The sequence below is a fragment of the Oncorhynchus nerka genome, linkage group LG2 (assembly GCF_034236695.1).
Source record: "Oncorhynchus nerka isolate Pitt River linkage group LG2, Oner_Uvic_2.0, whole genome shotgun sequence".
NCBI classification, from domain to species: domain Eukaryota; kingdom Metazoa; phylum Chordata; class Actinopteri; order Salmoniformes; family Salmonidae; genus Oncorhynchus; species Oncorhynchus nerka.
This window is the reverse complement of record NC_088397.1, coordinates 71,937,109-71,961,060: the sequence shown is the minus strand read 5'-3', so window position 1 is coordinate 71,961,060 and position 23,952 is coordinate 71,937,109. Positions and strand designations below refer to the sequence as shown.

The 23,952-nt window shown below is 42.7% G+C and overlaps 1 protein-coding gene across 1 annotated transcript in view; it reads right to left on the bottom strand.

The window, feature by feature from the left end:
• Window positions 1-23,952, bottom strand: part of LOC115141753 (lysyl oxidase homolog 2A-like) — an 88,632-nt gene that overhangs the window by 32,325 nt on the left and 32,355 nt on the right. The window contains exons 4-7 of the mRNA XM_029680927.2: window positions 18,183-18,391; window positions 16,385-16,601; window positions 5,445-5,628; window positions 872-1,023 (exon numbers count right to left, since the gene is read on the bottom strand). Coding sequence (XP_029536787.2) covers window positions 872-1,023; window positions 5,445-5,628; window positions 16,385-16,601; window positions 18,183-18,391 — 762 coding nt within the window. The remainder of the gene's footprint in view (window positions 1-871; window positions 1,024-5,444; window positions 5,629-16,384; window positions 16,602-18,182; window positions 18,392-23,952) is intronic.

Here is a 23,952-nt window from a genome sequence, read left to right as displayed (position 1 = left end):
TTAGTTGTTTACGTTGACTCTGAAACAGTTTTTCCATCCAGAAATGTACCACTTAGACGGCCTGCCTAAGAGTTTTCTATACAGAAAAAAATCTGTAAATAGCTCCAATTACTGTAACTTCCTACATATTAAACATATCGTTTGAGATTTTGTCAATGAAGCCATTTATCTACTTCCCCAGAGTCGGATGAACAAGAACAGCTACCATGCTAACTCTTCCTTTAGACGTCCAGTCATTGTGCTAACGCTAGTTAGCAGTGGCTTGTGAACTTCCTTTTTATTGGATGCAGAGACATAAAAATGCTATCCACGGTGGTATTCTGTTGCAGCTACCAATATTCATGAAATGCTTTTTTTCTCCACGTAAAATATATTTTTTTAAATATTACAATAATACATTTGCGGAACACACACAGCTTCCTGACTTACTGCTCTGGTTTGCAGTACCTCTGCGGACACCAGTAAAAATACAACTGCACTCGATCACCTGCTAGGCCACAGATTGGATGTTTATTATGAGCTAAAAAAGACACTTGATTCAAAGAGGTAGCATATTCCATCATCTTTGTTGAGTATTCTGAATTACTGAGAAAACAGAAAATATTTGTCATAAATTATCTCTTTGGCTGTGAAATGCTTTATCTAAAGTATTTTTAGAAGCATTTCTTCTACTATGAAAATAGTTTGGCTAAAATTTGTAGTTGGCATCAATGATGGAATCGCAACAACTAAACTTTGCACATCCACAGATGACAAACAAACGTTTAGTGTATTTGTTCATATTCATTTGGTAACTGTTGGCAATAGACTTATATACTAGTTATATATGAGTAATACCAATGAGCGGTGGGCATTTACTAGGCCTACTCACTTTGTTCTGGAAGCCCATGGCAGGAACATTACATCTAACCGCAGCGTCCTCCTCGTGACTGCAGCCCAGGGCATCTCTGTTGAAGTAACACTCTGTGAGGGACTTCTCAAAGCCAGAGCACTCCACCTCATTCATATGGACTGGGCCCATTCCTACAGAGGAGAGAAGACACACCTGGAGTCAGCTCCATCCCACTCTCTCAATCATATAATTAAATATGTATCTCTATGCTTTCAATACCCCAGGAGACAGACAGAATGGAGATTCTCCATTGAAAGAGCTTTTTAGTTCAGGACTAGGCTTAATCTGTATCTGGGAAACCAGCCAACTATGTTTAAATGCATGGCAATGATGTGTAACAGGGGTACAATCACACTTGTAGGACAACTCTGACCCATTTGAGTAGGGCTCTTGGGAACATTGAACTGTTCTCTCCAGAGGTGTGGACTCGAGTCACATGACTTGACAAATTTGATGACTTGAGACTCAACTTGATATTAAATAAAATATCTTGAGACTTGGAGCCTCAAGACTATGGACTTACCTGGCCAGGTTTTGTAATGTTTTGTCACTCATTTTGTGGCACAGAGTCTCCATGGATTACTCTCCGCAAAGCCAGAGAGAGTAGCCGCAGCATGGGAAAGGGAAGGGAAAGGGGATACCTAGTCAATTGCACACTGAATGATTTAAACCGAAATATGCCTTCCAAAATGTGTTATGGGTCTTGATTATTGACCAATGACTGGTCATCAGCATTGGTGTGCAAAGGGGGCGCATATCCAGATTAGTGACCAGAAAACACTTGCTTCCTTTTCTCCGGTTTTGCCTAACAAAAACAGATTAGGCCTACATTTATATTATCCACAAAGAATACAGTTTAGAAAACTACTATGGAGGCATCTTTGCCAGAATAATTTGATTGATCATTTTAATATTTTGGGTGGCTACTGGCTGTATGTCTAAAGATACTGTAGCTGTAACATCGCATTGCCTTCAATATTATGGGATCAAGATGTTACATATTCTGGCAAATGAATTACACTATTTGTGAGGAAGAAAAGGGCTACCCAGTTGGCCTTATGATTCTGCATGCTCTAGACTCCAGAGAAATTACATGATATCCCTACTTGATATTGTTAACATTAATTACTTTCAGCTAAAAATGCAGGTGTAAAATGCAGTTTATTTCTGTATCTTAACTAGGGTTGCAAAAGGTCGGAAACTTTCCTTGAATATTTCCGGGCTTTTTCCTGAAATTTTCCATGGGAAGTTAAGCCCAGGAATTTGGGGAATTTTGCTTAAATTCATCAAAAAAAGTTAGCTTATTACAATTATTACTTTTTTGTGGGATACACATAAGGCAATTATAGGTCTTGTGGCATATTTTGGTTAAACTATCCCCAATTCAATGGAATTGCAACCCTCTGCATGCACAGTACATTCTTCCATCACATGTGCAGTGCACTCTTCCATCACATGTACAGCTGATTATCAAGATCTTGCACTCTAATGAGATGCTTTTGAGCCCACACTACTACACTGTATGAGCCAAGGTCGACATGCTTTCTGGTAAGTTTTGATTACAATACTGGGTGGGGTGAATATATTTTATATAACATACAAGATTATTTGTTAACTTCTTTGAGATAGGGGCTGCTCTTTTAATTTTTGGATAAAAAACGTTCCCGTTTTAAACAAGATATTTTGTCACGAAAAGATGCTCGACTATGCATGTAATTGACAGCTTTGGAAAGAAAAATCTCTGACGTTTCCAAAACTGCAAAGATATTATCTGTGAGTAACCCAGAACTAATGCTACAGGCGAAACCAAGATGAAATTTCATACAGGAAATGGTCCAGATTTTGAATGCCCTGTGTTCCAATGTCTCGTTATATGGCTGTGAATGCGCCAGGAATGAGCCTGCACTTTCTGTCGTTTCCCCAAGGTGTCTGCAGCATTGTGACATATTTGTAGGCATATCATTGGAAGATTGACCATAAGAGACTACATTTACCAGGTGTCCGCCCGGTGTCCTCCGTCGAAATTATTGTGTAATCTCCAGCTCCATGCGGGTTCCATTTTCTTCAGAGGAGAAAGTCAACTGCCACGAATGATTTATCATCGATAGATATGTGAAAAACACCTTGAGGATTGATTCTAAACTACGTTTGCCATGTTTCTGTCGATATTATGGAGTTAATTTGGAAAAAAGTTTGCTTTGTAATGACTTAATTTTCGGGTTTTTTCTTACCCAAACGTGATGAACAAAACGGAGCGATTTGTCCTACACAAATAATATTTTTTGAAAAACTGAACATTTGCTATCTAACTGAGTCTCCTCATTGAAAACATCTGAAGTTCTTCAAAGGTAAATGATTTTATTTGAATGCTTTTCTTGTTTTTGTGAAAATGTTGCATGCTGAATGCTAGGCTTAATGGTATGCTAGCTATCAATACTCTTACACAAATGCTTGTTTAGCTATGGTTCAAAAGCATATTTTGAAAATCTGAGATGACAGTGTTGTTAACAAAAGGCTAAGCTTGAGAGCTAATATATTTATTTCATTTCATTTGCGATTTTCATGAATAGTTAACTAGTAAATAGTAGCCTACAGCAAAGTGTGTTTAAATCATTTCGAACTTGTTAACAATTTCTGCTAGGTAGTTTTTGCTACCATGTGGGTTTTAGCTTGCTTGAGCCTGCTAACTGAAGAGTGTTAATTCACCTGTTTCCATACATGTTTCATTTTAAAACATTTATCTTACAAAGGAGTTGTTTTAATCTAACTGCTTAACTATTTATCCGTACATGGAATTGTATTGTTTTATACAATTATTTTATAATCTTTACAGGAAAATGCCATGGGCACTATCTGATGTGTGGAGACATTTCACTGCAGCTAAGGAAAAGCTGTGTACATTTGCAAATACTGTGCCAAATCATATGTGAAGAATGCAACAAAGATGCAGAATCATCTGGCCAAGTGCATAAAGTTCCCTCAGCGCTCACAACAAGCAACCTCTGACAAAACTCCCTCTACTTCTATTCGAGGTGAAAATCAGACACCTTATCGATAGCAACAGCTCATGTTTTGTTTTACTCAATGGAGAAACATAGACAGAGAAATGCTAATGAATGTCTTGCTCGAGCTGTGTATGCAACTGGTTCACCTCTGATGCTCACAGGAAATGTGTATTGGAAGAGATTTCTGAATGTTCTTCGCCCAGCATACACCCCTCCAACCAGACATGCTTTATCTACTCATTTGCTGGATGCAGAGTTCAACAGAGTTCAAGTGAAGGTCAAGCAAATCATAGAGAAAGCAGACTGTATTACAATCATCTCTGATGGGTGGTTGAATGTTCATGGGCAAGGAATAATTAACTACATCATCTCCACCCCTCAACCAGTATTCTACAAGAGCACAGACACAAGGGACAACAGACACACCGGTCTCTACATTGCAGATGAGCTGAAGACAGTCATCAATAACCTTGGACCACAGAAGGTATTTGCACTGGTGACAGAAAATGCTGCGAACATGAAGTCTGCTTGGTCTAAAGTGGAGGAGTCCTACCATCACATCACACCCATTGGCTGTGCTGCTCATGCATTGAATCTGCTCCTCAAGGACATCATGGCACTGAAAACAATGGATACACTCTACATGAGAGCCAAGGAAATGGGAATGTATGTGAAGGGTCCTCAAGTTATTGCAGCAATCTACCTAACCAAGCAAAGTGAGAAGAATAAGAGCACCACATTGAAGCTGCCCAGCAACACCCGTTGGGATGGTGTTGTCATCATGTTTGACAGTCTCTTGGAGAGGAAGGAGTCTCTCAACAAATGGCCATATCACAGTCTGCCGATATGGACAGCCCCATCAAGAGGATCCTCCTGGATGATATATTTTGGGAGAGAGTGGTAAGCAGCCAGAAACTCCTGAAACCTATAGCAGTAGCCATTGCACAGATTGAGAGAGACAAACATCCTGTCTGATGTTCAGACTCTGCTTGCAGATGTAAGAGAAGAAATATGTACTGCCCTGCCCACTTCACTGTTGGTCCAAGCAGAGGAAACTGGAGTCCTAAATAAAAAGGCTTGAAGACTTCTGCCTGAAGCCCATACACGCCGCAGCGTACATTTTGGACCACAAGTATGCTGGCAAGAGCATCCTGTCTGGTGCAGAGATCAAAGAGGCTTATGGTGTCATCACTACCATGTCTCGCCACCTTGGCCTGGATGAGGGCAAGGTTCCTGGCAGTCTGGCGAAGTACACTTCCAAGCAAGGGCTTTGGGATGGAGATGCAATATGGCATGTCGTGCCAACATATCGCATCAGCCACCTGGTGGAAGGCTCTTTGTGGATCTGAGGCTCTTTTCCCTGTTGCCTCCATCATCCTCCAAATCCCACCAACATCAACCACCTCAGAGCTGTCTGAGGTGGTTGGTCTGAGACTTACCGGATGACTATGAATCAATTATTCCATATTCCATTACAGTTGGTGAATGTACTTGGTTGGCATGTAGAAGGCATTTACCTGGCAAGCACAGAGAGAGAGAAGACCTACCTTGTCCCAGCCTGCCTCCAGCAAGGGCCTCCTTTGCACTCCCGAATCCCAGTTCTCGACACACCACGGACGCTGCCTTTAGGTTCCAGCTGTCATCACAGACGGTGCCCCATTCGCCATTCTTCAGCACCTCCACTCGCCCGTCTCCTGTGTTGGCCCCACCTCTCAGACGCACCAGGGGTTGCTGCGGAAATTATTCATGGTACAACAGTTAGGCCTACTGTTACTGAGAAACAATAGTTCACATTCAGTTGACATACTGTTTTGAATAGGTCCAATGAGACATTTACTTTGAGACATCTGTATGTATTCTTTACTGTAGCAGTCGATATCGATTTTGTTAGTAGAACCACAAAGACAAATAATATTGTATTGTTTCATACATTTTGGGGTAATTATGACTTATTATGAGAGAGAGAGGGGGTTTGAGATCAGTGTACTGTATCTATTCTGTCTTTAGTCCAGAGCTCATGACTCATTAGTAAAGTGTTCCAACACAGTGTTCTACAGCTTGGGTCTCTGAGTTGAATCACTTGCAAACAGAATGTGCACAATATAGCTGTGTTTGGAGAAATCTAAGAAGAGTGTAAGGATGCTGGGAGACGAGAAGCAAGCACAGGGAGTAAACATTTAATAAATAACGGACATGAAACAAAACACGGACAGCTTCTGGACAGAGGAAACCAAACAACATTAATGCTGACACGGGGATCAAACTGAGGAACAGACAAATATAGAGGGGGCATGCGCGTAACGATGGTGACAGGTGTGCGTAATGATGGGCAGCCTGGCGCCCTCTAACGCCATTGAGGGGGAGTGGGAGCAGGCATGACAGTACCCCCCCTATAGGGACGGCACCCGGCGTCCCACCTGGGCGAGCCTGATGGGCCGGCCGAGGCGTGGGAGCTCGACAAGCCGGCTGAGGCGTGGGATCCCGACGAGCCGGCTGTTGAGTGGTAGCCCGACGAGCCGGCTGAGGCATGATGTGGGGTGGGAGCCTGCCGAGCCAACCGAGGCAAGGAAACCTCTTGAGCCTGATGAGCCAGCTAAGGGCACCCCCTGTTCCATCAGCAGCGGCATCCGGACCCAACGTCACCAACCAAAACAACAACAAAAAAACTCCCTGATGCTTCCAATATTGTTGTGTCGTGTCTTTGGCTATGCCGGATTAAGTGATATGACATGCTATTCTATAAAATCCTTTCTCTGTAATTAATATTACCTGATTGAGCTAATCATGTAAATGTAATTAACTAGAAAGTCAGGGCACCACGAAAGAGTGTTTATAGAGCTGTTATCTTCCGAATAAACTCTTAAAGACCTAGTAATATTTTACATCAATAGCAGTCAATATTAATCGTCACCTTATTTCAGTCTCATCTGAAAGTTGTACAGTCTTGGTTATCTTCACGAACCCTGGCTAACAAGTTGAATCAGCAATACAAAATTGGGTTTAATTATTTATTTATCTAAATACCTAACTAATCACACAGAATTACATATACACAAAATGCAAATTATGTCATACAGAAAACGTCCCTGGTGGACGGAGCCGACATCATTTCTGGTTACACATAGGAATCAAATCAAATCAAATGTATTTGTCACATACACATGGTTAGCAGATGTTAATGCGGGTGTAGCGAAATGCTTGTGCTTCTAGTTCCGACAATGCAGTAATAACCAACGAGTAATCTAACCTAACAATTCCAAAACTACTACCTTATACACACAAGTGTAAAGGGATAAAGAATATGTATATAAAGATATATGAATAAGTGATGGTACAGAACGGCATAGGCAAGATGCAGTAGATGGTATCGAGTACAGTATATACATATGAGATGAGTAATGTAGGGTATGTAAACAAAGTGGCATAGTTTAAAGTGGCTAGTGATACATGTATTACATAAAGATGCAGTAGATGATATACAGTATATACATATACATATGAGATGAGTAATGTAGGGTATGTAAACATTATACACTGCTCAAAAAAATAAAGGGAACACTAAAATAACACATCCTAGATCTCAATGAATGAAATATTCTTATTAAATACTTTTTTCTTTACATAGTTGAATGTGCTGACAACAAAATCACACAAAAATTATCAATGGAAATCAAATTTATCACACTCAAAATTAAATTGGAAAACCACACTACAGGCTGATCCAACTTTGATGTAATGCCCTTAAAACAAGTCAAAATGAGGCTCAGTAATGTGTGTGGCCTCCACGTGCCTGTATGACCTCCCTACAACGCCTGGGCATGCTCCTGATGAGGTGGCGGATGGTCTCCTGAGGGATCTCCTCCCAAACCTGGACTAAAGCATCCGCCAACTCCTGGACAGTCTGTGGTGCAACGTGGCGTTGGTGGATGGAGCGAGACATGATGTCCCAGATGTGCTCAATTGGATTCAGGTCTGGGGAACGGGCGGGCCAGTCCATAGCATCAATGCCTTCTTCTTGCAGGAACTGCTGACACACTCCAGCCACATGAGGTCTAGCATTGTCTTGCATTAGGAGGAACCCAGGGCCAACCGCACCAGGATATGGTCTCACAAGGGGTCTGAGGATCTCATCTCAGTACCTAATGGCAGTCAGGCTACCTCTGGCGAGCACATGGAGGGCTGTGCGGCCCCCCAAAGAAATGCCACCCAACACCATGACTGACCCACCGCCAAACCGGTCATGCTGGAGGATGTTGCAGGCAGCAGAACGTTCTCCACGGCATCTCCAGACTGTCACGTCTGTCACATGTGCTCAGTGTGAACCTGCTTTCATCTGTGAAGAGCACAGGGCGTCAATGGCGAATTTGCCAATCTTGGTGTTCTCTGGCAAATGAAAAACGTCCTGCACGGTGTTGGGCTGTAAGCACAACCCCCACCTATGGACATCGGGCCCTCATACCACCCTCATGGAGTCTTTCTGACGGTTTGAGCAGACACATGCACATTTGTGGCCTGCTGGAGGTCATTTTGCAGGGCTCTGGCAGTGCTCCTCCTGCTCCTCCTTGCACAAAGGCAGAGGTAGCGGTCCTGCTGCTGGGTTGTTGCCCTCCTACGGCCTCCTCCACGTCTCCTGATGTACTGGCCTGTCTCCTGGTAGCACCTCCATGCTCTGGACACTACGCTGACAGACACAGCAAACCTTCTTGCCACAGCTCGCATTGATGTGCCATCCTGGATGAGCTGCACTACCTGAGCCACTTGTGTGGGTTGTAGACTCCGTCTCATGCTACCACTAGAGTGAAAGCACCGCCAGCATTCAAAAGTGACCAAAACATCAGCCAGAAAGCATAGGAACTGAGAAGTGGTCTGTGGTCCCCACCTGCAGAACCACTCCTTTATTGGGGGTGTCTTGCTGATTGCCTATAATTTCCACCTGTTGTCTATTCCATTTGCACAACAGCATGTGCAATTTATTGTCAATCAGTGTTGCTTCCTAAGTGGACAGTTTGATTTCACAGAAGTGTGATTGACTTGGAGTTACATTGTGTTGTTTAAGTGTTCCCTTTATTTTTTTGAGCAGTGTATTAACCTCATAGTCCGCCCAAACCCGTATGCGGTAGCGTAACTACAGCCTCAAGCTCATTACCATAACGCAACGTTAGCGATTTCTAAAAATCGCAAATGAAATGAAATAAATATGCCTGCTCTCAAGCTTATCCTTTTCTTAACAATCCTGTCGTCTCAGATTTTCAAAATATGCTTTAGAACCAGAGAAAATCAATAATTTGTGTAAGAGTGGTGATAGCTAGCTTAGCATTTAGCGTTAGCATTTAGCACGCAACATATTCACAAAAACCAGCCAAGGAATCAAATAAAATAATTTACCTTTGAAGAACTTCAGATGTTTCAAAGAGGAGACTCTCAGTTACATAGCAGATGTCCAGTTTTTCCTGAAAGATTATTGTGTAGGACACATCGTTCCCTTTTGTTACTATGCATTTGGCTACCGAAACTAACCGAAAATTCAGTCACCTACATGTCGAACTTTTTTCCGAATTAACTCCATAATATCGACTGAAACATGGAAAACGTTGTTTGAATCAATCCTGAAGGTGGTTTGTCATATATCTCTCCATTGAAAGCACCGTCCTTGTAGCCTGGTTTGTTCTGAGATTCGAATGGAAAAATACTGGGAGCTGAGTTTTGCGCACCAAATGCCACGCAGACACCAAGAGGGACACTTGGCAATTGTAGTCTCTTATGGTCAATCTTCCAATGATATGCCTACAAATACGTCACAATGCTGCAGAGACCTTGGGGAAACAAGATAAAGAGTCCATTCATTCCTGTCGCATTCACAGCCATATAAGGCGATCATGGAAAACGTAGCCTCAGAAATCCTGTGCATTTCCTGGTCGGTCATACATCTTGGTTTTGCCCGAAGCATTTGTTCTAAGGGACTCACAGTGAAAATCTTTGCAGTTCTGGAAACGTAAGACTGTCTTCTTTCCAAAACTATCAATTCCAAGCATATTCGAGCATCTTTTCGTGACAAAATATTGCGCTTAAAACGGGCACGTCTTTTTTATCCAAAAATGAAATACTGCCCCTAGAGTACTAACAGGTTAAGGAACATTGTTTAAAGTGGCTAGTGATATATTTTACATCAATTTCCATCAATTCCCATTATTAAAGTGGCTGAAGTTGAGTCAGTGTGTTGGCAGCAGCCACTTAATGTTAGTGGTGGCTGTTTAACAGTCTGATGGCCTTGAGATAGAAGCTGTTTTTCAGTCTCTCGGTCCCTGCTTTGATGCACTTGTACTGACCTCGCACCTGTACTGACCTCGGATGATTGCGGGTTGAACAGGCAGTGGCTCGGGTGGTTGTTGTCCTTGATGATCTTTCTGGCCTTCCTGTGACATTGGGTGGTGTAGGTGTCCTGGAGGGCAGGTAGTTTGCCCCCGGTGATGCGTTGTGCAGACCTCACTACCCCCTGGAGAGCCTTGCGGTTGTGGGCGGAGCAGTTGCCGTACCAGGCGGTGATACAGCCCGACAGGATGCTCTCGATTGTGCATCTGTAGAAGTTTGTGAGTGCTTTTGGTGACAAGCCGAATTTCTTCAGCCTCCTGAGGTTGAAGAGGCGCTGCTGCGCCTTCTTCACGATGCTGTCTGTGTGGGTGGACCAATTCAGTTGTCTGTGATGTGTATGCCGAGGAACTTAAATCTTACTACCCTCTCCACTACTGTCCCATCGATGTGGAGAGGGGGGTGCTCCCTCTGCTGTTTCCTGAAGTCCACAATCATCTCCTTAGTTTGGTTGAAGTTGAGTGTGAGGTTATTTTCCTGACACCACACTCCGAGGGCCCTCATCTCCTCCCTGTAGGCTGTCTCGTCGTTGTTGGTAATCAAGCCTACCACTGTAGTGTCGTCCGCAAACTTGATGATTGAGTTGGAGGCGTGCATGGCCACGCAGTCGTGGGTGAACAGGGAGTAGAGGAGAGGGCTCAGGGGGGGTTGGGTTTGAGTGAAAGAGTGGGAAGACTGGGGAACAAAGGGAGAAGCCATGCTATCGTAAAACTTATGCATTCTAAATTACCGCCCATTTGGAAAAGGAAAATGCAATAAATATTTACTCTGAGCTGCGCTTCGGTAGGTTGGTCGTAGATGTTGGCCAACAGAGATCTTCCTGTCCTCTGAAGAATGTCATTGGTGGTAAATTCGATACGTTGTAGTATCGTCGTTTTGTGTTAGACTGGATACGTCGTCCGTCCTTTCCTAGCCCACGTTTACAGCTGCTGTTGCTAGGATGTCTCACTTCTTTAGTGAATAAGAGTTAAAAGTTTATACCATTCACAACCAAAGCTCACGCTGAGGTTGGCTTAGTTCTGTAGTTGACATGTTAGTCCTTTTCAACGTATGGACCGTCGTCCTATCGTACTCGGAACAGAAGGTTACATTTTCGTCAAGGGCTTATATAGTGGAGGGAGAGAAGGGTGTTTCATAGTTTATAACCCATGTCTTTTCACAGGGGCGGGCCACTGATTGAGCAGAGCTCTAACTTTATGAAAACCCAAATCTCTCATTTGGAAGCTAAAATTACATTTAATCTTTTCACAAATAGTGTCATATTTAAACATTTAAATTGCACAACAATTCCATGTGAATCTGATAAATGGAATGTGTAGACTTTCCTAGATACAGTTTATGTCGTCCTGTCATCAGTCATAATGTCTCAGATGACAACCGAACTGACATCAAATTCATTAAGTACCAACACATATTTTCAACTGGTTCTATTACCGAATTATGGTTCCTTTCCCCTACTTGTTTGATGTTCCCAGACTCTATGTTTAACAAAGGCTATTCAAGAGTCCTTCAGTAGAGTCAGAGAGAAAGGGAAGGGAGAAAGGTATTTATGGGGGGGTCATAAACCTTACCCACAGGCCAACGTCAGGACAGATGCTGGGAGACGAGAAGTAAGAGGGAGTGAACATTTAATTAACAATGGACATGAAACAAAACATGGACAGCATCTGGACAGGGGAAACAAAACTACATTAATGTTGACACGGGGATCAAACTGAGGAACAGACAGATATAGAGGGGGGAATCAACAAAGTGAAGGAGTACAGGTTAGTCCAATGAAGCGCTGATGCGCGTAACTATGATGACAGGTGTGCGTAATGATGGGCAGCCTGGTGCCCTCGAGCGCCAGAAAGGGGGAGGGGAGCAGGCATGACAGAATCGATTTGACATAACAATAAAGAGATTCTCCGGTATTTTTGTATACTTTTTAACCAGTAGTTCTGAAAGTAGCGCTCACGAGTGCAAAAATACGACGAATAAAGTTGTTAAATTACGAGTCTAGTTGGTTTAGCCAAAGAAACAGTCGGAACCTTCCTGCTAGCCATGATTGGCTGAGATAATGAGTGGGCTGGACATGCCGAGAAATGAGTTTCAGAATGGTCTGCAGTGTAGCATCTTGTGTCTCTAAAATGAGTTGCTCATTATGCGTACATAATCCTTTCTACTGCAGGTTTTTTCAAAAGATATAACGTTAGCCACGGACAACTGCAAATATGTTGCTACTGCTATCAATAACATTTCTGCCCTGAATTTATCAGGCGCTATCGACAAAGGTCAATGGGAGGACGATCGTGCCATGCTGACTCTCTGACTCTGAAAAATGAATCAGACGATGAGGAAATCCCTGATTTAGGTAAAAACATTTTAATTGAAAAATACATTGTAGAGTCTTTTTGATGACAGTGATGGGGAAGAAACGGCGATCAACATGTATGAACTGTGTGTAACGTTAGTGATGTTTTCTCAGAATGCCATTTCGCATGGCTAGTTCTAGCCTAATGTTAGGTAGCTAACTAGCAAACATCGATCCTATTTGGTTAACTTTAGCTAGCTATGACAATGGGTTTGTATTGCTAGTACTTTATGGCTTGGGATTATAGTTCATTGTTAAGATAGCTAGCTAATGTTAACGTTACATGTCTAAACAAAAGACCCCAAGTTAAAGCTTGCTGTTAGCTAGCTAACGTTAGCTGAGGTTATATGGCTGGCTTTCTAGCTAACACTAGCTTACGTGTATGAACTGTGTAACGTTACTGATGTTTTCTCAGAATGGCATTTCGCATAGTTAATTATAACCTAATGTTATCTAGCTAACTAGCTAATATTGAACTTATTTGGTTTAACTTTAGCTAGCTATGGCTGTCAGTTTGTATTGCTAGTACTCTACGTATTGAGCTTATGGTTCATTATTTAGCTTGCTACACGTCTAAACAAAAGACCACAAGTTAAAGCTTGCTGTTAGCTAGATAATGTTAGCTGACGTTAGATGGCTGGCTAGCTAACATTACGTGTATGAACTGTGTAGTGATATTTTAGAATACCATTTCGCATCTATTGTATAATAATGCAAAAATATTTGTATCTGGAATTTGTCTTTCAGCATCAGTAGAACACACCTGACTCTCCTCCCCCAGTCATACAAGGAGAATGTTCTAATGCCTCCCATCAAAAAGAGAGCTGGCACAAGCAAGCACAGGTGACACCTGAAGCACGAGGACTTGCAGCATGTGGTGAACTTCATCAACAACTACGCAGAGGATAATGCAACAGTACTACCAGGACGCCACCCAGACCACAAACACTTTGGTGGAAAGCTGCTGTCATCCCATGTGACAAAAGCAGCAGTGTGGCGTCTCTACAAGGAATTGATGACAACACTTGGTATGTAATGCATAAACACATTTTGATTTATTTAATTGACCTCCAACATGATTGGCACTACTTTTATTGATCTCACATTATTTATGTATCTGTGGGCCCCCGACTGCACCTGAAAACAGTCTGGACCTTCACTTCCTGATCACAGGCCACACCAAGTTTGCCCCTGACTGGTGCTTCGGCCTCATCAAGCAACACTTCAGAAAGACCAGAGTGAACACTTTGTCTGAGATTGTTAGTGTTGAAGTCAGCACTGTGACAGGGGTTAACATCCCACAGCTGGTTGGACTGGAGGATGATACGGTTCTGGTGGAAAACTATGGTTGGCAACAACACCCGACTCCGTACTTCAGGCCACTGCCACAGATGAAGCAGTACCAGCACTTCAGGTGAAAATCATTTTCATTGCATTGTATGAGGTTACTCTTCTTATGTAAACTTGGGAGTTAAATTGATGTTGAGCAATGTTGTTATGTCTTCTGATTGAATTTTATTCCTGGTGTTGTTGTCGCCAAGGAGCGCTCGGACTGTCGGGACCAGGTTTCAGCTGCTGCGCAATGCTGACATCCTTCCTCCCATAGATGATCTGCCTGTACAAGCACCACCTGGACTGGACACAGCTAGACAAACTCATTTTTTTGAGAAGATCAGGGAGTTTTGCAACGAAGAGGCTATGGATATCACATGTCCTAAACCAAAGTCAAGGGCAGGACAGAAACAGGCTCTCCGAATATAGATTGCCTTGTTCATGCGTGGTTCGGACGAACCAGTCATTAGCACTATCTGCAGTGCCTCTATTCAAATGACTCACACACACCATACTTTGCTGCTACTATTTTTTTATCCTGCTGCTCAGTCACTTTACCCCTGATTGTATGCATATAATTACCTCGTCTATCACTGATATCGTTATTGATATTGTTCTTGTAAAAACTGTATATTATTTTATTTATATTGACAATATCTATTTCTGATATTGCTACTATGCAAGTAACCATTTGGCTGTACCATTTACACCTTCTGTAGAGATCCATCCACTTAGCAAGACAGCAAAATATTGATACAGTTGAAGTCAGAAGTTTATATACACTTAGGATGGAGTCATTAAAACTAGTTTTTCAACCACTCCACAAACTTCTTGTTAACAAACTATAGTTTTGGCAAGTCGGTCTACTTTGTGCATGAAACAAGTAATTTTTCCAACAACTGTTTACAGACAGATTATTTCACTTATACTTCACTGTATCACAAATCCAGTGGGTCAGAAGTTTATATACACTGAGTTGACTGTGCCTTTAAAGCTTGGAAAATTCCAGAAAATGATGTCATGGCTTTAGAAGCTTCTGATAGGCTAATTGACATAATTTGAGTCAATTGGAGGTGTACCTGTGGATATATTTAAAGGCCTACCTTCAAACTCAGTGCCTCTTTGCTTGATATCATGGGGAAATGAAAAGAAATCAGCCAAGACCTCAGAAAAATAATTGTAGACCACAAGTCTGGTTCATCCTTGGGAGAAATTTCCAAACACCTGAAGGTACCACGTTCATCTGTACAAACAATAGTACGCAAGTATAAACACCATGGGACCACGCAGCCGTCATACCGCTCAGGAAGGAAACGCGTTCTGTCTCCTAGAGATGAACGTACTTTGGTGCGAAAAGTGCAAATCAATCCCAGAACAACAGCAAAGGAACTTGTGAAGATGCTGAAGGAAACAGGTACAAAAGTATCTATAGCCACAGTGATAAAGCGCGAGAGCAGGGAGAAAGAGGTGCCGCTATAGCAGGTGGGGGAGGGTCCGTACTGTGAGCGAGTGACACAGGGAGCAGGGAGGGAGAGATGACAGACAGCAACCAACCAACAAGCCGACTCGCACTATAATAGACTAATAGCTGACATAGCTAGGTTATTTATCATCAAATATTCATATTTGCTAGGCTAAAAGAGGCTGCAGTGCATGCACTTTCTCATCTTACAGTTACAAATAACATCTCCATTCAGAATATTAAGTAGCAGCCCAAATGTTGGCTCTTGGTCATTGAAGCCTATCATTCTCCTTTAAATTTTTATTCTGTCATTTTAATTCCATCTTCCATTGATTAGATATCTCCTAACTTTTTCCACACACAGAGGCTGCTTTGATGACTTATAATTGGCCAACAACAAACTACACGCCCCACACTCGTAAAAAGCAAGAGCAGCAGCATAAATTATAACATTTCTCTCTATTGAAGCAGTCATGTTTGGATTGGTATGGGCCTTTCCGGACAAGTCACTTAAAATTACACATACCCGAGACCCGTGACAATCATATCACCTGTGACATGACATTATTTAGAATTCTGGATCCGTGAAGGGTACAGGTGGATCCGTGAAGACCTCTAGCTCATTGGCTTGAACTTGAATTGTTAGGGGGCTGGCCCACATGGGGGGAAACTTTGGGAAAATGGCACAGCACAGCTTCCAGAAAAATATTTGATTTCGTGGCTAATTCTACTCATAGATTATGCACAAATGAACAACACATTGACACATCCAGCCCAAAGTAGTCGCCAAAGTTCCGAAGCATGTCTTTAACAACTCAGGACTTTCCTAGGGTCTTGTTCTTCATAATTTTCTCCTCTTCTGAATGCTTTCAATTTCAATACAAGATACAGGGCCAGAGACAGCTCAAACTGTAGTATTATTCACATCTCTATCATATCATAAGCTCTCTCTCGTTCCAGATGATTCAACCTACCTCCACCCTGTAGGCCTTGCTGAAGCCCTGGGTATAGCTGGGAGCAAATGCCCGTCCTGGGACACAGCTCACCACCACGGGCATCCCCTTCTCACAGGTGGCGTTCCCCTTCAGCTCCACCTTGTGGCCCAGCTTACAGCCATGCAGGCTGGCCTCGTTCCCCGTGCAGTTCACTCCGAAGTCCCAGTAGTTCTTCTTCCTCCGCTTGGCCAGCAGCCTGAGAACAAGACTTTGAATTGAGATGATTTGGATTTTTTTGAAGTGCACTAAATTAAAATGGTTATTTTCTCATTTTAGCCTGCTGTGAAAACATGATCTTCTCTACAGTACCTGATGAGTAAACATTATACAAACAACCTTGCTTTTTATAATACATAAAACACTTACAGAAATATTACCCTTCCTGAATAAATATGTTGTCCAGTTCAACTTGGGAGTTTTAGACTTTTATTTATTGACGGTTTTAAGAGCAAGGTTGTGCCCATCTGCATTTTGTGCTAAAAGTAGAATGGCTTCTGGAATTGGCTAACCCCACTGTACAGCACATTTTAGGTTAACTCAACCGTGTTGATAATGAGTATAATCATCTTGTCTGGCGGGTTGATGGAGGTGAGGAGTGCTAATATTAACATTTACAAGCTGACCCTCCTGACTCCTGCTCTCATAGCCTGTAAAAGACGAAGGAACTTAGCAGTCCACAGCTGAAGGAGTGAGTCCATAGTAATGTACTAGTAATAGTAAAGCTGAATGAGTTAGTCCACAGTAATGTACTAGTAATAGTAAAGCTTAATGAGTTAGTCCACAGTAATGTACTAGTAATAGTAAAGCTGAATGAGTTAGTCCACAGTAATGTTTTAGTAATATTAAGGCTGAATGAGTTAGTCCACAGTAATGTACTAGTAATAGTAAAGCTGAATGAGTTAGTCCAGAGTAATGTTCTAGTAATAGTAAGGCTGAATGAGTTAGTCCACAGTAATGTTCTAGTAATATTAAGGCTGAATGAGTTAGTCCACAGTAATGTTCTAGTAATAGTAAGGCTGAATGAGTTAGTCCACAGTAATGTACTAGTAATAGTAAGGCTGAATGAGTTAGTCCACGGTAATGTACTAGTAATAGTAAAGCTGAATGAGTTAGTCCAGAGTAATGTTCTAGTAATGGTAAGGCTGAATGAGTTAGTCCACAGTAATGTTCTAGTAATAGTAAGGCTGAATGAGTTAGTCCACAGTAATGTTCTAGTAATATTAAGGCTGAATGAGTTAGTCTACAGTAATGTACTAGTAATATTAAGGCTGAATGAGTTAGTCCACGGTAATGTACTAGTAATAGTAAAGCTGAATGAGTTAGTCCAGAGTAATGTTCTAGTAATGGTAAGGCTGAATGAGTTAGTCCACAGTAATGTTCTAGTAATAGTAAGGCTGAATGAGTTAGTCCACAGTAATGTTCTAGTAATATTAAGGCTGAATGAGTTAGTCTACAGTAATGTACTAGTAATATTAAGGCTGAATGAGTTAGTCCATAGTAATGTTCTAGTAATATTAAGGCTGAATGAGTTAGTCCATAGTAATGTTTTAGTAATAGTAAGGCTGAATGAGTTAGTCCATAGTAATGTACTAGTAATAGTAAAGCTGAACGAGTTAGTCCATAGTAATGTACTAGTAATAGTAAGGCTGAATGAGTTAGTCCACGGTAATGTACTAGTAATAGTAAAGCTGAATGAGTTAGTCTACAGTAATGCACTAGTAATATTAAGGCTGAATGAGTTAATCCACAGTAATGAACTAGTAACAGTAAAGCTTACTTGTAGACTTTAGTATTGTATCCTTTCTCTCCAGGAAAGCCGTACATCCCACAGATGACCCTGTTGTTCATCTCTGTCCACTCTTCGTCACAGATCTGTCTCCACTTCCCCCCGTCCTTCACCTCCAGGTAACCCTCTGTGATGGGGACCCTCTTACGCTGGGAGTAGATAGCCCGGATGCGCACCTCTTCTATCTGGACATACAGACTCTGCAGATAAAGTGATATACATAGACACTGGATCATCCACAGTCAAATTCAATCAGTTATTATTTCACATGAAGATTATCAATTAAACAAATTTGATTTACTTCAGGACATAGTATGGAGCCCATCTTCTTCATTTTTGAGAGCATATTTGCCTTAAAACTGCACTGCTTTAGTTAACCCTATATCAATGTCTGTTTGTTTTGCTCTGTCAGCAACATGACCAGAGAAGTGAGTTCAGGTTGAAGGAACATACATCAAGAGATGGACTTCTCAACATGGAGATAACCTTTAACCACACACATCATCAATCTATTATATACAAATATTGGTGAAGTTTCTGTTCCCGTAGGCCTATATTATGCAACTTTTGAGAAAGTAAATAAGACATTGATAATATGAGTGATTGGACTAGGAGAATGACATGTGCATAATCAATAATTAAATTAATTGATCTTCTCTCAATCATAATCAAATCAGTAAAATACCATGAGGTGGTGCTGCAAAAGCACGTAAAAAGTCACGCTTTTATGCTATCTTGATTGAACATGGCAAAAATGAAGAATTACTTGCCCCTTTCACCAAGCTACAATAACAGTAAAAACAAAAGCTGTTGCCTGAAGGCTGAGGCAGGCTGAGTGTGGTCCTCTCCTACCTCCGGTCAATGTTAACCCTAACCCTATACAATGGGTCTATAAACCCAACTGGTCAGTAGGGGGGGTCATGGTCCTCAATTATCCTCCTCTGTCTGTCCTGAGGACCCTTAAAGGAGAGCGGCGTCTTCACCTTTGACCTCTAGGTTGCGTGTGAAGACTGCTCTATGCTCCCTCACGCATCCATGTTATAGACCTCTGACTGTTCAGCCCCCTATTAAAGTCCATACAGCCATAGACCCACAGTCTAACTCCTGGCTGGGCTGTAATGTGTATTGTGGGGACACGAAGTGATGAGTGCCAACCCTTTAACAACTGCTTTGCTACGCCATGAATGCTGAGCTCAGCCTTTTCTCCAACAACCCAGTCATCTCGCCCCTGGAGAAAGCAAGTCCAACATTTAGCTTTGAATGAAAATGGGAGTATATTTCCTGGTGTCAGCATCGGGGAATGTTCGGATCCCCTCAACACCAATGTGGCGGTGGAGGGAAAGACGTGACTGAATCAGAGACCCCAGTCACCCGACTACTGACCACAGTGGCGAGAAAGGAGAGAGAAGACAGTCTTTCATAAATGTAATCACGATAGTCAGTATGACTGTGAGTTTCCATCAGAACAGCAGAGCAAAGCAGGGTGAGTGCTGTCATGTGGTCATGGGCAGAGGGCCTTGAAAGGACTCAGAGGTTCTAGCCACAAAGTGGGCAAGGATTCTCTCTAACTTAAAACTGTCTCATCAAATAAATTATGAAAAATATTAATAATATTCCACCCATGAGGCCACTAGAGGGCGATTTGATCGTTTGACTGCACGAAAGGGGTCCGAATGTAGAAATCATGCTTATCAAATATGGGAACTTAATTTTGGGAAGTTTCAGACACTAATGTCTCAAAACTACTGACCTTTATAAATCACAAGATTTACATAATTTCACTGACAGACATGGTCACCCTGTTTCTAGAAGCATTTTTATGTATTTATTTCTGTTATTTCTTAAGTTATTTCCTCAGAACATTTCTTGTATTATTACCTACAGCTGGAAAGATCTGTGGTTATTCACCAGAAATTCAAGCAAAAATGTGACTTCCCTGACCTGGATCCTTTGTTTAAACTTCGAGGCAGCTCTATTTGTCTCAGGGGCTGCACCAAAACGCAGACACCATAGAAGAGGTAGAAGGAGTGTGGCCCTAGTCAGACTCAGGCGGCATGCATACCATGCACCGCTTCCGAGTATATTACTTGCTAACGTTCAGTCCCTGGACAATAAAATAGACAAACTCAGGGTGAGGATCTCCTTCCAGAGAGACATCAGGGACTGTGACATACTTTGTTTTACGGAATCATGGCTCTCTCCGGATATATTATCCCTATCCATTCAGCCAAGTATAGAATCAATCTTTAGGATGTTGTTATCATAAATCTTCAATAAAGTTCCAACTGGAGAATTCCAATGTCTGTAGAGAAGCCATGGAACGCAGGTCGCTATCATGTGAAATGCGCGTGACCAGGATCTGGCTTTCTGCCAGACCACAGACTCAAAGAGCTCCCATCTGGCTCCACAACACAGTAGAAGCCTCATTCAAGTTTCTAAAGACGGTTGACATCTAGTGGAAGACCTAGGAAGTGCAACTTTATCTATATCCCACTGTGTATTCGATAGGGGCTGGGTTGAAAATCGACCAAACTCAGATTTTCCACTTCCTGTTTGGATTTCTTCTCAGGTTTCTGCCTGCCATATGAGTTCTGTTATACTCACAGACATCATTCAAACAGTTTTAGAAACTTCAGAGTGTTTTATATCCAATACTACTAATAATATGCATATATTAGCAACTGGGACTGAGGAGCAGTATCACCCATATACACACAATACCCCATAATGACAAAGTGAAAACATGTTTTTAGACATTTTAGCAAATTTATTGAAAATAAAATACAGAAATACATCAAGGAATAGTTTCTGAAGGTACTGTAAATACGTCAAAAAATTGTCATTGCCAGTTCAATGGACTTCTCAATGTGGAAATGGTGGTACTAGTGGACGGGACATGTCCTCATGTAAGTTAAGATTTTTTAATACAATACCCTAGTGATTACTCAACCATTTCCACAGCAGCCATTTGTAATAGGGCAGAATGTTTTTCTGACTGGGTTTGTCGTGGAGGATCGTTACAAAATATAACACTTACAAGAACTTGTGATTTCAATATAGGCTTTTAATACAAACATATCAGAAGCCTAGATGGTCCGCGGAACACACCCTTTTCCAGAGCACTCGCTCTGTATTCATACACATACAACATATGAGTCCATCCCACATGCAAATGAAGTTACTTCCCTCAGTCCATCTGCCACCATTATATCCCAATCTGTGCATCCTGCTTGTTCACGTCCAATAACGCCCATATCTCATTTCAGTTAAGTTATAATGGTGACAGGACCTCTTCATGTCCCAAAAATAATACATGCCCATCTTATCCTATGGGCCCCTTATGTTTAGCTTGGTGTGTTCTTTGGTATGTCTGTCCTTATTAGGACTAGTAGACTATGTGTCTCTTCTCTTCCTGTCCTAAAAATATATGTCCTATGTCTATAGTCCATCCGTTGGTCATTTGGCTGACCCCCTCCTTTGTGTGTCCCTCTGACCTTGGTATGTCCAGCTGTCCTATGCTCTCATGGCCTTACTTTTGTTTCCTGTCCTATACAATAGACAATGCATTTTACCAGAATGGCAAATGCACTCTTAAGTGTATCTTCCTCTTGTGGTACAGTATTATGTTTGTCCCTATATGTACAGCTTGCTCTCACAGGTTCCCCGTCCGTCTGTAAGTGTTTGTGTGAACGTGAAGCAGGTGTGAAGCAGGTCACGGTCATTCCAGTAATTGAAAAGGCCTGAAACAACTTTCCTCTTATTCCCCCCTGCTTGACCTTCACATTGGAATAACACGTGCATGTCTACTCGTACTCACTCTCTGCGTGGTGTTCACAGTTTTCAGGGATATAGTATTTTCAACTTAACTTGCGTTTCCCCTGAAAAACAGATGTGGGGACTATACGCCACTCAGGCGTATTTTTACGGCTGCTACGTTCGGTTAACTCGTACTAAATATAGGAAAATGTATGTTAATCATGCTGCCACAGTTTAGTAGCGGATGGCATAGTCAGAAAAAAATACATTATTTGAAATTGCTTTCACATATGCCTCTAGCCCTGCCATTTCATAGGCTTTCACTCTAACTGACTGGAACAAGTATGTGTGTGTGTGTGTGGGCGCATCTGTGTGTGTCTGTGTGTGTGTGAATTTGTGTGTTTGGCATCTGGAATATCTACTCTTGTGTAACTATCCCGCGAGACAGAAAGTACAAAGAAAACAGTAGAAACCCTTGACACATGCCTAGACTACTGCTACTACTGGCCCACTGCTCAATACCCCCATAACCCCCACTCACACAAGCCCAGCAGGGCCAAAACCCATCAATCCTACCAGCAGACTAAACCATTGTGTCTAGTCAGTGGAAAGCACCCCACACAAAGTACATCACTTCATTCCATTCTGACACTGCTCTTACAGCCTTGATGAGTCAATGGTGAATCGAGAAGTAGTAGTGAAAAAAGTCATGCCAATTATATGAAATCTGTTATCAAATCTAATATTAGCCTTATCACCATTATTTGTATGTAGTTGTCACGATCGTATGTAGAAACGGACCAAGGTGCAGCGAATGTTGAGTTCCACATCATTTATTAATTGTGAAACTTAGCAAAAACAATAAACAATAAACTAATAACGAAACGACAATGGAGTACCCATAAACAATATCCCACAAACACAGGTGGGAACAAACACTACTTAAATATGATTCCCAATTAGAGACAACGATTACCAGCTGCCTCTAATTGGGAATCATACAAAACACCAACATAGAAACATGAAAACTAGAACACCCACATAGAAATAATAAACTAAACTAACCCCCCAGTCACACCCTGACCTACTCACCATAGAAAATAAGGACTCTCTATGGTCAGGACGTGACAGTCGCCCCCCACCCCCCACCCCCAAAGGTGTGGACTCCGGCCGCAAAACCTGAAACCAAAAGGGAGGGTTAGGGGGGGTGTCTAGTGTCGGTGGCGGCTCTGGTGCAGGACGAAGAACCCTCTCATCCCGCCAGCATCGGAGGCGGCTCTGGTGTGGGACAAAGAACCCGCTCATCCTGCGGATCCGCCAGCATCGGGGGCGGCTCTGGTGCGGGACGAAGAACCCACTCAGCTCGCGGATCCTCCATCCCTGGTGGCGGCTCTGGTGCAGGCCGAAGAACCCACTCAGCTCACGGATCCTCCATCCCTGGTGGCGGCTCTGGTGCAGGCCGAAGAACCCGCTCATCCTGCGGATCCAGCCATGGACCCAGGCTGAACACTGTGCCCGGACGGGACCCAGATGCAGAGGAAGGCTCCTGCCATGGAGCGGGACTGGACACCGGCGCTGGCCTGGACATCGGTGCAGAGGAGGGCTCCTGCCATGGAGCTGGACCGGACACTGTGTTTGGACTGTACATCGGCACAGAGGAAGGTCCTGCCCTGGAGCTGGACCAGACGCCGTGTTCGGACTGGGCATCGGCGCAGAGGAGAGCTCCTGCCATGGAAGCTCCGGACCGTTTGGAAGCTCCGGACCGTTGACCCTCGCTGAAGGTTCCAGACCGTTGACCGTTGCTGGAGGTTCCGGACTGGGAACTGTCGTTGGAGGTTCCGGACTGGGAACTGTCGCCGGAAACTCTGGACTGGGAACTGTCGCCGGAAACTGTGGACTGGGAACTGTCGCCGGAAACTCTGGACTGGGAACTGTCGCCGGAAACTCTGGACTGGGAACTGTCGCCGGAAGCTCTGCACTGGGAACTGTCGCCGGAAGCTCTGCA